This window comes from Syngnathus typhle, linkage group LG17 (assembly GCF_033458585.1).
Source record: "Syngnathus typhle isolate RoL2023-S1 ecotype Sweden linkage group LG17, RoL_Styp_1.0, whole genome shotgun sequence".
In the NCBI taxonomy this organism is placed as follows: Eukaryota; Metazoa; Chordata; class Actinopteri; order Syngnathiformes; family Syngnathidae; genus Syngnathus; species Syngnathus typhle.
In genome coordinates, this window is record NC_083754.1 from 8,283,486 (window position 1) to 8,297,054 (window position 13,569).

Here is a 13,569-nt window from a genome sequence, read left to right on the forward strand (position 1 = left end):
CGTTTACACAAGTAAAATGTGACATCACAATGAGGACAATTCAGGCACGTCCGCGCTCAGTCAAATTAAAAACTTATATACTGTAAAATTAACATGGTTTTATTCTTTATTGTGTTCGCTTATTAGATGATTTATTGTAAATAAAAATATGAGCACATATGATCTGACACTTATTGACAATATTACTAAACTAAAATTTAAAAAAAAAAAAAAATTACTAAATTGCTCCATAAAAAGAATCCCTGAACTTGAAAAGTGGGAATCATGGCCCCACAACATTCCGTCCCCAACGCCAGTTTGACATTTGGTCGACATGAAAACCAGAAGCCATGCCTGAAATTGGGTTTCAAACGGCCGTTTTAGTTTTTCTTCCCTTGAAAAATGTCAATTGAATGTGGCGGGGCGGTTATTGGTACACATCTGTCGGCAGCTGGAAGTCTTTGAAGGTGTAAAAAGAGATGTCCCCGGCGTCCACCACGGCAAAGACCACCTGGACGTCACCACTCTGGAAGCTCAGCTGCTTGACGACCGCCAAGTCCGGGACGGGCCCGCTGAAGCTGAAACCAAGTACCAGAACGGCTCAAATACCAGTATAAGATGGGACAAAACAGGGACAAAGGTACTGGGACAGCTGAAGGAGCGTCAAAGTCCGACATGATGGTGAAAGCAGCTATTGACGTGTGTTGACCGAGTCCATTCACGTGGACAAAGAGGACACAAAGGATGCATTCATGTCAAACTCAATCAAAGTCAACTCACCTGCACACGCACATGCGGGCAAAAGGTTTCCCCGGGTTGCTCTTCTTGAAGGAAGCCACCGTGTCGGGTTGGTAAACATTGAAACAAATCCTCCACTCTTCCGAGGCCTTCAAACTGAAAGCGTGCGAAGCAGATGGACTGTTCGTGTCTCATCCAATGAACCATTGGACGGAGGTTGTTTTTGCACAGGGCATTTAGTGAAAGGACTGCTGATACCTGGACGCTCCCTCGAGCAAATGTGAAGACTTGACCACACTGATTTTCTCGAGCAGTTCACCTGGAGTAAAAAAAGTGATGTTAAATTCAACGAGCCTACTGCCTAAACAGGCAGCGGAAGAGTAGAACACAGAGTGGTCGTCTACCCATGGGGATGGGTTGGGTGTGGTCGTGTAACGGAGTGACTTCTCTCTTCCACAAGTGATCCGGCCGTTCGCTGCGTCTCTCTTGCCGGCGAGCCAGAAGCTGGTGGTAATCAGCCCAGTTTCGGCACTGCCGCACCTTCACATCAACGTTCAATTCAAACTATGAAAAGAATTTCCGAGTTTGGTTTCAAACCTGCTTTTCAATCCCCCTTGCACACCGCTTTGTCTTTGTTGACATCCCAGTTTCTCCTGCAATCTCTTCTCTCTCTCTCTCCGTCCTTGGCAGACATCTTGACCTCCCGCTGGTTGAGCCTCCGGGTCCACGGTATGACGTCACACTCACCCACTGTCAGACCACCAGGCAGCAGACACGGGTCTGGAGAGGCCAAGCAACCGGCGTGTCCGGCCACGTTTGGGAACACGATGGAGCCATCCCAGCGGGAAGAGCGGTGATGGGTATGTTCATCGGCCTTGTGGCCGGCACGAGGTTCCGTTGTTATCCACCAGGGTCGGCCTCTGCTTAAATCTGACGAGTGGCTTTGGACCCCCGAGGTGCCTGGTGAGGATGGCGGCTGAGATTCAGGAAGAGTTGAATCTTCTTCCTTTCGCTTCACATTGGGTACGTTGTGAGCTTCGCTGTGGCTGGATATAAAAACACAAAATATAATTCAGACCCTAATAGGCAGATGAAGTTTCTTTTTATTTTAATTCACACCAAATAGTTTGCTGCCAAAACAGGCACTTGTAATAAATAAATCTCAACTCAACACAATGTTTTTGTTACACGAGTCCCACCTGCAAGTTGCGACAGGACTGTCGCTGCGCTTCCTTTTCAGCGTCCGCGGCAAGTTGAGTTGCCTGGCGTAAGACGACGGTTCCGAGCTATGACCGACAGAAGAATAAGCTGATGTCACGGCTTTTACCACCTACCCACCCAGCTGCCGCGTCCCCGTTACCTGGCATTGAACCTGTGCACCACATAGCCCAGCCTCTTCAGATGCCCAAACACCTGTCGTGAGGAAAAAGGAGAAGTTCAAAAGATTCATTTTGGGAGGGAATGTTAATTATAGTACTTTTAAAAAAACATTATTTTCCTTGAGGGATTTTGAACGCCAGTTCTTGAGTCAGGCTTCAATGAGTTAGACTGCTTAATTAGATCATTTTCACAAAATCCCAAGATTTCATGACTTGAATTTCATGAAATCTGGAGGAAAATGCTAAGAATGTCAAACTTCAGATAATAAAACAATGTACATACCTGATACTGCTGCAGGGTCACAGTCCTGGAAGACAAAAAACATTCAAAGCCATCTTGGATGGAGAGTGGGAGGTCCTGGTAGAACACCTGCACGTTGCCCTGGCACAGAACAGGAAAGTAAACCACGACCCAAAAGGGGTGCACGGGGCTTCAGCTGCCACTTACACACTCCATCAGGTAGAGTGCCTCTTCGGGGAGGAGGTACTGCTTGCCGCTGGCTGAGAATCCCATCGTCTGCCAGAACTTGCCCTGAGGAACAAAAGTCAAAGATAAGATGAGAACCCCTTTTATGAGAAGGGGTGGAGAAAATGAAGCTCAGACACTCACTGCTGGAGACAGAAGCTCCACGATTTGCTCACTGGGAACCCAAACGGCCTTCACCAGGTTACCTCTTCAAAGAAAAAAAAGAAAAACATCAAAAACAAATCAGACATGATGAAGGCATCATGATCACGTGTCCGCTCACAGCCTCTCCACCCGCTCCTCCGACACCAGGCTCCAGTGTTCACTCAGACTTTGTTCCAGACGAGCACGCTGCTCCTCAGAGTCATCTGGGTAGAAGTCTTTTTGACCACGGACCGGGATCTTGTGACTCCGGGTTCGTGCTGAAAACAGCTCAGATGGGCTGAAGAGAGAACGGAATCATATAAAAGAAGAGACATGTAGTATTTGTAAGTACAGCTGTCTTGATACAAATCTAAAAATAGACTTGGATGGGCAAATCTTGGGAGAAAGGTTCTAGTCCTTTCTTGAAAAAACACAATGTTTCCGCTCATCAGGCCTCAACTGCTACAAAACTAGAATTAATCACCCAGCCTTATTAATATGAAAATAAACCACCTGTTATTGATTTTCATCAAAACACGAGGGAGGGCGACAGAGAGCCACGTGTTACAACTGCAGGAACGTTTCTGTGGAATCAATTCTAATTCTGCAGCGCACCGCCGAACGCGCAACGTAGCGCGTCGCCGACCGCGCAACTGCACCGCGCTGGATGCATTATTGTGACAGAGCCGTCGCTGAACTTTAGAAAATATTTTTAAACCCCTGATGTATTTTCCAAAATTCAAGTGGACCTAATGCGCAGGGAGCTTAATTTTGTCCGATCGCGCAACTGCAGCGCATCGCCGAACGCGCAAACGTAGCGCGTCGCCGATCACGCAACTGCACCGCGCTGATCGCATTATTGTGACAGAGCCGTTGCTGAAATTGAGAAAATATTTCTAAAGTCCTAACGCGAAATTTCCAAAATTTAAGTGGACCTCAGTGTGCAGGGTACTTAATTTAGTCCGATCGCGCAACCGCAGCGCGCCGGGCGCTTACTGTCGCATTGCTTTAAGAGCGTCTTTGTGTTCCGAGTTGTAAGATGACGCTGCTCTCGAGCCATGCCCATCTGAAGCAGTTCCTGATCCCGTTCGACTTGTCTATTTCCCTGGCACGATCCTCGTCTTTTTTCTCTCAAACTTTCGCCATGCTGGCTAAAACCTTTGCTAATTAGGCAAATGAGTAGGCAAATGATGTGACGAAGGTAGCGCCAAAATGCTGCCGAAAATAAGGCGGCTGTTGTCGCAATACTGCTGTCAGCGCCCCCCAATGTAAAACCAATTTTCTCAACGGATCTACACGATTCACGAAAATGATGCTCCCGGCGGAAAAAAAAAACACGGAAATCCGCGAAAGATTCTAATCCCTGCTATATACAATTACGACTCAATTCATTCAAAAGTGCCACGGAAAACGAAAGTTCACCTTAATATTTCTCTATAAACGTTTGGCTGGACATCGTCCTTGTTTTGGTCGGCCATCTTGGTGACGCAAGCTTCCGCGCACTTCCTTCCGCTCTGGGTCCTAGTGCCACTCGAGTTCAACCAACTCTCATTCGGATTGACAGCCAAATGTCATTTTCATAAAATCTGAACTATATGCAAAGATTACAATTTTATTTATTCAACCACGACAACGATAGGACAGTCCTGTAAGATTCAGGGGTGTCCAAACTTTTTGTAAGGAGGGCCAGATTTGATAAAGTGAAGGGGCCCGGGGTCCAATAGTCTTTTCGGACATTTTTAACTCTAAAAAGTTCACGCAAATACACACTGTTATAAAACAATTTTCCTTGTCACAATTGTCTTTATTTTTCAAATGACAAAATAACCAAATATAAGCCATTCAGGCAGATGTCAGCAATTCTAAAAACACAAATTCTGTCTTTTATTCATATCTGAAGTCAGATAACATTGAACAAGCATGTTTAGTCTGGTAGTGTCTCGTTAAAGTTAAAGTCCCAATGATCGTCACACACACATCTGAGTGTGGTGAAATTCGTCCTCTGCATTTAACCCATCCCCGTGTGATTTTAATCCATCCCCTGGAGGAGAGGGGAGCAGTGAGCAGCAACGGTGCCGCGCTCAGGAATCATTTGGTAATCTAAGTACTCGATTGCAATCCTTAATGCTGAGTGCCAAGCAGGGAGGCAATGGGTCCCGTTTTTATAGTCTTTGGTATGACCCGGCCGGGATTTGAACCCACAACCTTCCAGTCTCAGGGCGGACACTACCACTAGGCCACTGAGCTTTAGGTTAAAATCCTTAAACAAGGCAACCGTCTCTTTACAAATTAAACAAACACAATTGCCTTGATCTTTAGTGAAGAAGTATTGTAATTCCTATCTCTCTTGAAAGCGACGGCCCTCGATGTCAACTTTCCTCGTTTTCTTTGCAGTCGGCATGGCAGAAATGAGCGGAGCGGGCCGCGCGGCACAGATGCAGACTGACATTATTAAAGTGGTGCTGCCACCTTTTGGTAAAAGGAGGAATTATATTTCAAGTTTCTTTTTTTTTTTCTTCTTTAACAGTGCAGGCTGGCCATAAATAATACGTTATAAGACCGAAGATGCGGGCCGTATGAAATTTGACCAGGGGGGGCGGATTTGGCCCGCCAGCCGGACTTCGGATGTACCCTGACGTTTAGTTGTGCTTATCAAAGCCGCTGCAACAGTATGAGTTGTTGCTTTTCCATTCCCTATCAATTAAATGAAACATTCCGCTTTAATAACTTTATTTGAAAAACGTAAGAACCTTGAATGCAAGCTAGTTTGGGTGTCAAACTCATTTTTGTCGCGGGCCGCATCGTAGTCATATTTTCCTTCGGAGGGCCATGGTGACTGTCAATTAGGGGTGTAAATCGCGGGTTTTGTCACGATACGATATCATATCGATACAAAGAATCACGATACTATATTTGCCGGTATCTTAAAGCCTGCTGTGATTCATTCACGATACATCACGATATAGTGCTCCACGATCGATATTTTTATTTTATATATTTTTTCAAATAAAAAATATGGAACAATATCCTGATTTATCACAATTCATACGCAAAATCAACAAGGTACTGCAAACTCTTTATTTAGGAAATTACAAGAGTATTGTAGTATACAAAGTGCTTATTTTAACACTGAACTTTATCAAATTCCTATATTTTTTCTCATATAAGTAAGTAAAGAAAAATGAATATTCTTTCTTTTTTTCTAATACCAAAACTTTAAAGTGCATTACTGAACTATTTATTTACAATCATTTTAATTGTCCGTTGAGTCATCTTTTCTTTGGAATCCAAAGTGCTTCCAAAGAAAGACTTGAAGCCTAAAGGGGAGCCAATTTCCTCGTCTTTTTGGACACTAGCCATAGCACCAGCCCAGGAGCCGCGTACTAGTTGTCGACTCCCCTTTCACGTGCCTGCTCTGCTCACAACACAACACGCCCGGAAAGAGGAAGCAAGCAACAATGAACTGGATTTCAAAATAAAGTCGCGTCTAATGTCCGAGGTCAAACACGGCGATATAAATCGATGTTTACGTTTAGCATCGATGCCAATAAATCGTAGAGCATTATATCGATGAATCGATGTGTATCGATGAATCGTTACACCCCTAATAACCACTGATTTTTATTGTATGCATCTCATTCCTCATACAAGTACATCCATAGTGTAGTAGATGTGGAGTGCAAACGGTGCGTTCAAGGACACGTGGAGGTCACAGTGGCACAGTGAAAGCATTGTACTGCCACGGAGCTGTCATTTCACACAGGTCTTACTCATAGGAGGGAATCATTTGCATGGCGCTGTCCTCACATATTCTTTTCTAGAGTTGAATTCTAACAAATGTTTTCATTAAACGTGTTGACAGCGAGGCATTGGAGGAACGTTGCGTCTGGGCCATAGTGGGAGGGCAAGCAAAGTCATCACACAGGTAAGCTGATGAGTGCTTTATTACAACTTTGTTATCTCATTGACTTTGGTTTACATTACAAGGATGTTAGTTTAGGAGATGAACATTTAAAATAAAAGTCTTCTTACCAAAATAGAATTGCTTAAATTTGTATATATATATTTTGTAATTAACCAATTTGATTTGTAAAATATATAAATATATTGAACTTTATATATATTGTATATTGTTGAACTGGCTGTGTGGCTATTAAAAATGTTTCTCATTTGAAAAAAAAGTCCATTTTTTATTTAACGTTTTTTTCAAATCTAGCCATTGTAATATTGTTGTGATGTTCGTTATTACTATCCGTATATATTAGGGCTGCTGCTATCTCCTTTTAGAATCGATGAGTTCGACTAGGAAAGACTCTCATAGTCACAATACATACAAACATTTTCCCCAGGATACAAAAACTTGTACTCACTGCTCACCTTGCAGCGGGAGGCGACCATGTCCGACATCAACGCCACTGATTTGAGTTCCCTGCTGCTGTCCTGGTTGCATCAATGCCTCAACAGAACCACTGGGCAATCTCCGCAGAGCCACACCAACACGTCCGCCACATTCCAAGGAGTCTTCTACATCCTGCTGGTGTTTGGCATGTTCAGCTTCTTCTCCTTTGCGGTCATGTTTCGTTTCATCCGCTCCAGGAAACTGGAGGGCTCCCAGGACCCGTACCAGCAGTACATAGCCCAAGACCGGAGCCGGAAGCGAACGCCGTCTACGGCCGCCGCGGCTCGGGTGTCATCGTCGGTGGTCATCTGTAACCCGGCGACAGAGGTGGAAAATCAGCAGTGAAGCGCGCTCACAAATAAAAAAAAAAAAAAGAAGAAGAATTATGCAAAAACAGTCAAGCTCAATAAACTCAAGGCTTAAAAACAGAAAAAGAAGATGAAGTCAAGTTTGGTGCAATTCATTTGAGCCAACTCTGCATCCACGACAGCAGTCCTCGCTCGGCGCCTGCAGACTTGGCAGTGATATAAGCGGCATTGAGCCGCTTCCTCTCCTCCTTCCTCCTCTGTCGTTGTTCAACTCGGCGCCGTCCGGCCGCCTCCTCTGCTCGCCGCACCTCGCGCGCCAGGCTGAAATGTACCATTTGCATGTGGAGCATGGGAACAATCAGATTGTAGCTGTCCACCTTCTTGTTGACTTTGGCCAACTCTTCCTCGGCGTGAGCGCACAGCTCCTCCCAGCGGAGGCGCTCTGTCGGGCCGAGGGCTTCGCCCAGCCCGACCCGTCCGTCCAGCAAGCGACCACGGATGCGATCGGCGGCCTCGCGGATGTCCCGCTGCGTGAGCACCCAAGGTGGCTGGTAGCCGTTGTCTAAGAGGATGCGATTGAGGTTGTGCGTCATGGGGTCGGCGTAGGGGTTGTGTTGGAACTTGTTGAGCGGCTTTCCGGCGCCACTTAAATTGCGGAAGTCCCCCCGGGCCATGGACTCCTGGATTAGATCCTCCACCAGCCGCTCCACCGCTTGAGTGATTTTGATACTCCTACTGCGCTGCCGCACGTCCCGCTCCACCAGCGCCCCTTCGGCCGCCGCCGCTCTCTCGTGCTCCCTCTGCCGGTAATCCGTAACTTGCTCCGCGGCCCTGTCGGCACGGAAATGGCGGTACTGGCGCTCGCGTTGGCTGGGGGTGCCTGAGCCCACGCCCTCATAGCTGAGGTAGTGTCTGTGCTGAGGGGCCACACCGGTGGACGGGTCCTCATCCTCATCCTGCACCGCCTCTCGACACCGGGCCTCACTGTGGTGAGCCAGCACAGAGCGGTAGGCCTCCTCCACCCGAGTAAAGAGGGCTGCATCAGCGGTGGGCATGCCGGAGTCCGGGTGGTAGAGCTTGGCCAGGCGCAAGTAGGACTCTTTGGCTCGCTCGGGGCTGACAGATTCGTCTGCGGGCAGCTCCAGCAGCCGGTAGCTCTCTCGAAGGGTGCTGCCGATGCGGGCTCCGCTGCTGAAGGTTCGGAGCCAGCAGGACTGGCCAAAGTGAAGCAGTAGGAGAGATCCATGACGGGAAGAGTTGCAGGACACCAGCAGATGAGAACTCATTTCTCACCGCACGCCTTTAAAGGGAAAACACAACAATCAGAGTGTGGCCAAAGCAGAGAACAAGGGATGGTTTTTCTTTCTGCGCAAAAACTATTACTAATCCTTAATACTATTTTAATCTAAAAAAGTGAGTTTGGTGTCATCAGAAAGTAGATTTCGTACTCTTTGAGGCTATCGTATCTGTTTTACAATGTAACAATCTTAATTCTTTGCTCATTTAGCAATTTAAATCGGCAACGTCATAAAAAATACCCGGATATTCCACTTCTCCTAGCTACAAGCTAACGAAGCTAAAGAAGCAAGCCAAACCGTCAAACCTCTTCCACCAGATACCACACAAACGTGCCAATTTACTCCTATATTACAAACTATAAAAATTGAACTTAACGACGAATACAAGTTGGAAATTGGCTCACCCACTGCCAGTTACGTTTGTTGTTGCTTTTTTCTTCGTCTGCTTGCGTTTTCACTGGCGCTTGTTGAGAAAAGCAAATGGGCGACATCCAGTGGCCTGGAGGTCACACAGCAGCCCAATACAAAACGACGCGTTGATGACAATTCCAATTGAAGTTGCGTTAAAAATCCGTTGTATATATATATTAAATAAGTTATAAATTAGATGCAATAAATAACAATGTTATTAGCTGCGTGATTAGGTGGTCTATGGTTAGGCTAATGTAGACATTTGGATCCAAAACACTTTTATATCATAAATTTATGACACGTATGAAAGGAAATAAAAAGAATACAGGCAACACAAAGTGGAGTGGGGAGAACCATACATTCCACCCTCATGTTTTATTGATCGAGACAACAGCCAGAAGACACAAGATTAAAAGTTTAATCAAAGTTTTTAAAATCAATTTATTGCAATATTTCCTGAGAATTTTTTGCATGAATTATATCACATCTCCGCTCCGCTGCCCCTTGTTACCAGTATTGTATATATGTCCGCATGTCCCTGTCGAATAGTCCTTTTTGCCCGTCCTGTTTGGTCCTGCCTGTTTTCCTGTTATATGTTGTAATTTTTTGATCAGTAAAAAATCTTGTTTATCGTTTTCACTCCGTCTAGATCTTCCCACGTCTGGTTCCCGTCCTTTTCTGCTGCCCATACGTCACTATGTTCTCCTGCCTGTTTGTTCCCGTCATCGTGTCTTTTTGCTGCTCGTTGCTGTTAGAAACAAGAACAATTCAAGTTAAATTCAAATGAAGTTGAAGTTTTTAGGAACAAAAGCAAACAAAACGAATGAAATGAAATAGAAAAAAGACCTACCTTTGTTAGCAGATGACTATGGGAAATATTTGGCAATCCGGTCACCTGAAAATATGTCAGATTTGAACTCGTTACACTTCTACTACAGTATATTAAAAAAAAAAACATTTCTCCCAGTAGTTCTAAATATCATTAAATAGATTAATAAATACATGTGATTATCTATCTATCTATCTATCTATCTATCTATCTATCTATCTATCTATCTATCTATCTATCTATCTATCTATCTATCTATCTATCTATCTATCTATCTATCTATCTATCTATCTATCTATCCCACCACACAATTACACAAAATAAAGAAATAAGAAAAAATACAACAAATTGTACTACTGCTACCAAACTAATAATACCAAACATTTCAAAATATTTATAAGAAAAAGAAAAAAAGAGAAGACAAGAAAATAGTCAAACTCCATGTGTGCGTGCCAATATTTGTCCTCACACACGCACACTGACTCACACGCCGATCAGTTACCGAGATTTCCGGCCTCCTTGCTGCAACCGATCCCCTCGAGCAATTCGATGACCACGGCTGGAGTTGCGTCCTCGCTGAAAGTGGACACGATCACGTTGGTTACGTCGCTGCAGTCCGTATCCTGCACTTTGTTTTTCGCCACCTTTCTGCCACCGCGGTGATGCACCAGAGCATTACAGAACTTTTTGAAGTCCTCCTTGGACAGGTCTTCCAGCACCTCCTGCACGGTGTCCGTTTTAGTGGTCATTATTTCTAATTTTTGGCGGGGAATTAAGTCGAGAAGTTAGTGAACGAGCGAGATGAGCGGTCCGAACGCACCGCGGCTGTACTGTGGGCGGACTTTTGCTTTTGTTTTTATTTTTGCAGAAATGGACACGCCCAACCTCGACAGCAAACACACATGGCAAAATATCGTGAAATGTGATTTGTGCTCCCCGAATATTTGATCACCGCATGGCAGGATTTACAAACTGCAAGCCATTGAGTCATCTTTTCTTTAGAATCCAAAGTGCTTCCAAAGAAAGACTTGAAGCCTAAAGGGGAGCCAATTTCCTCGTCTTTTTGGACACTAGCCATAGCACCAGCCCAAGAGCAGCGTACGAGTTGTCGACTCCCCTTTCACGTGCCTGCTCTGCTCACAACACAACACGCCCCCGCATTGCTCCCGGAAAGAGGAAGCAAGCAACAATGAACTGGATTTCAAAATAAAGTCGCGTCTAATGTCCCAGGTCAAACACGGCGATATAAATCGATGTTTACGTTTAGCATCGATGCCAATAAATCGTAGAGGTTTATATCGATTAATCGATGTGTATCGATGAATCGTTACACCCCTACTGTCAACACCTCATTTTATTCAGTATTGGCGGCACAACCTGTGGATCAATACCTGGTTTTCAAATGAGACGAGTAAAAACGGTACAGATATTTTCAAAAGATGAATGGTGAAATTTACTAGCAATATCCCTATATATTTAAATCTAAATTAGCTGATACATTTTCTCGTCAAAAAGCATTGACAATCCACAGACACCTAGGCACGGACGGGGTTCGAACCCGCGATCTTCGGTTTACGAGACCGACGCCTTACCACTTGGCCACCGCGCCTGGTAGTGGGAATTTGGCGTGGAGATCATGTTTTATAAATAATATTTCCTAATTTCAAGCGAAGACTCTGAAATGACACTTTGTAACTTAAGTGCGAACACGGGGCGAACATTTCTGGTATTGGATTCATCTTCCCCGAATATTACGCCATCAACGATTCAAAGTAGGACTCAAACAAGAGACATGAAAGACTATAAATTGGGGAAAATGGCATCCGTAAAGTCTCACCGGATGATAATTGAAGCTTTTTAAATGCCTTTGAGTAAAAGGCCCTAAAAGCTTCGATCGTAGCAACCACGTCAGTTTGATCACTCGCTAGCTTGTCGCCATTGGAGGGAAGGAATGAGGTCATGTGACACACCGGAAGTAGCGTGACGCAGAGGTCGCGGCTTGGGACCGGGAAGTGAGCCGATGTCCACCCCGACAAGTGTTCTCTTCCCTGGACGAGTTGTGATGTCTTGAACGCTCCTTGCTCATCCGGTCGATGGTGGGCAGGCTGCGTTACACTCTCGGGAAAATCAGGTCGGCGGATGCGGTGAGTAATATTTGTTGCCGTTCCTTTTGAGCCGTGGCACCTTGTAATAAGCTAACAAGTTAGCTTTTTGACATGTTGGAAGGCGAGGCGATGATTGATTATAACAAGCCTTGGCATGCAAATAATGCAACCTAGCAGGGCCTCCCTCTTTTATATTGCTGCACTTGATCCTTAACAGAGGTCCAAGCAACGCATGGTTAAACACAAAGTAAGACAGACAGATAACTGTACTCTCAGGCATATTCTTTATCCTCTGCAAAGAAAGACTAATATAACTTGCACTTCCTGAGGACTGTGTGGCTTCATATTTGTGTATGTCTGTAAGGTGCACATACCAGAAGGAGTGGTTCAATATTCATTGAATTGAATTAAAACGTGGCAGAAAGTTTTAATTCTCGACATAGTACATTATTTGTCTTATTCCTGTATTATTGTTTTTTTTTTTAGTGAAGTACAATATTTAGCATTTTTTTTGTTTTCTTATTCAACTCTATTTGACGACATGTCTCCCACAGACGACCCGTGTAACCGCCGTGCCTTTCCACAATGCCGCTGGTGTTGGACGCGGTGTGGGCGCTGTGGAGCATCACGGCAGGGATCTATGACTACTTCCACACCAGCGCCATGGAGGAGAGGATCCACACGCTGGAAAACGTGCTCTCCATACACCAGTTTGTCATCGTGGCCCTGTCAGCGAGTCTCATCCTGCTCATGACGTACATTCTGTGGAGGAAGAAATTGTAGAAGATGGTGTGCCCACACTCGCCGCCATCAAAAGGCAATGAAACGGACCAAAGTTGTTATTTTGTGTGTTGAGTTTTGCTAATTTTCACTTGTGTGACTAACTACTTGCCGTCCAAGGCTCAAATGAGACGAGTAAAAGCTCCGATGAGCTATTCTCAAGCCGTACAAACTAATACTGAGACAGAAAGTGCACTGATTGTTTTTCTGGCTGCTTTAACCGCTTAGCGTCTATCTGGCCACATTCGAGGCAAGATATAAAAGTAATGTCTGGTTATTTTGAAAAGTTTGTTATGGTTTAGAAATGCAGCTTGACACACATTTGACACACATAACAAGTGAGTGAAGATGCAAATTAATGTCTAGTGTTTTCTTCCTTTTGTTTTCTCTCTCTGTAGTGCTTAAGTTATGTTCTGACAAACCACTAATATGGATGGCCACTTTGAAAGGGAATACGTTTGAAAAATAAAAACGAATTAATTATGAATTAGGTTTTCTTTTTGTAATATTTAAACCAAACTTGTATGTAACCAGCAATCACTGATTTAATTTGTTTAAATGACATTATTCAAAAGGCAAACGCCTCCACCAATCAAACGACAGCGTTACACACACAAGCGCGGTGATTGGCTTGAGCACTCGGAAGGCGGGATCTTTCAATGTGTATAAAAAGTGAGCGCGTCCTTGCCAACTTTGATAAGGACTAGGAATTTACCGGCTGCCAAAATAAAAC

At 44.7% G+C, this 13,569-nt stretch overlaps 3 protein-coding genes and 1 non-coding gene across 5 annotated transcripts; 1 reads left to right on the forward strand and 3 right to left on the reverse strand.

Moving 5' to 3' along the window:
- Window positions 1-83: 83 nt before the first annotated feature.
- Window positions 84-4,280, reverse strand: tsen54 (TSEN54 tRNA splicing endonuclease subunit). Its single transcript, XM_061303412.1, has 12 exons — window positions 4,129-4,280; window positions 2,846-3,004; window positions 2,707-2,770; window positions 2,545-2,628; window positions 2,380-2,478; window positions 2,078-2,130; window positions 1,917-2,003; window positions 1,340-1,763; window positions 1,122-1,257; window positions 976-1,036; window positions 760-873; window positions 84-557 (listed from the first exon to the last, which is right to left on the reverse strand). The coding sequence occupies exons 1-12, from the start codon at window positions 4,182-4,184 to the stop codon at window positions 407-409; spliced, it is 1,488 nt and encodes a 495-aa protein (XP_061159396.1). The 5' UTR covers window positions 4,185-4,280; the 3' UTR covers window positions 84-406.
- A 1,421-nt stretch (window positions 4,281-5,701) lies between these two features.
- LOC133170824 (potassium voltage-gated channel subfamily E member 1-like) lies at window positions 5,702-7,450 on the forward strand. The gene has a single exon (XM_061303983.1). It carries the CDS (start codon window positions 7,103-7,105, stop codon window positions 7,448-7,450), a length of 348 nt encoding a protein of 115 aa, XP_061159967.1. The 5' UTR covers window positions 5,702-7,102.
- Window positions 7,451-7,466: 16 nt separating this feature from the next.
- On the reverse strand, window positions 7,467-9,870 carry LOC133170821 (dnaJ homolog subfamily C member 28-like). Of its 2 annotated transcripts, none has more exons than XM_061303977.1 (2): window positions 9,116-9,870; window positions 7,467-8,713 (listed from the first exon to the last, which is right to left on the reverse strand). In XM_061303977.1, exon 2 carries the CDS (start codon window positions 8,697-8,699, stop codon window positions 7,566-7,568), a length of 1,134 nt encoding a protein of 377 aa, XP_061159961.1. In that variant the 5' UTR covers window positions 8,700-8,713; window positions 9,116-9,870; the 3' UTR covers window positions 7,467-7,565. The 2 variants fall into 2 exon arrangements, with proteins under 2 accessions (XP_061159961.1, XP_061159962.1); XM_061303978.1 differs by lacking the exon at window positions 9,116-9,870 and adding an exon at window positions 9,017-9,115.
- Window positions 9,871-11,488: 1,618 nt separating this feature from the next.
- Window positions 11,489-11,560, reverse strand: trnat-cgu (transfer RNA threonine (anticodon CGU)). The gene has a single exon. It is a non-coding gene; the product is annotated as a tRNA-Thr (tRNA).
- Window positions 11,561-13,569: the final 2,009 nt, after the last annotated feature.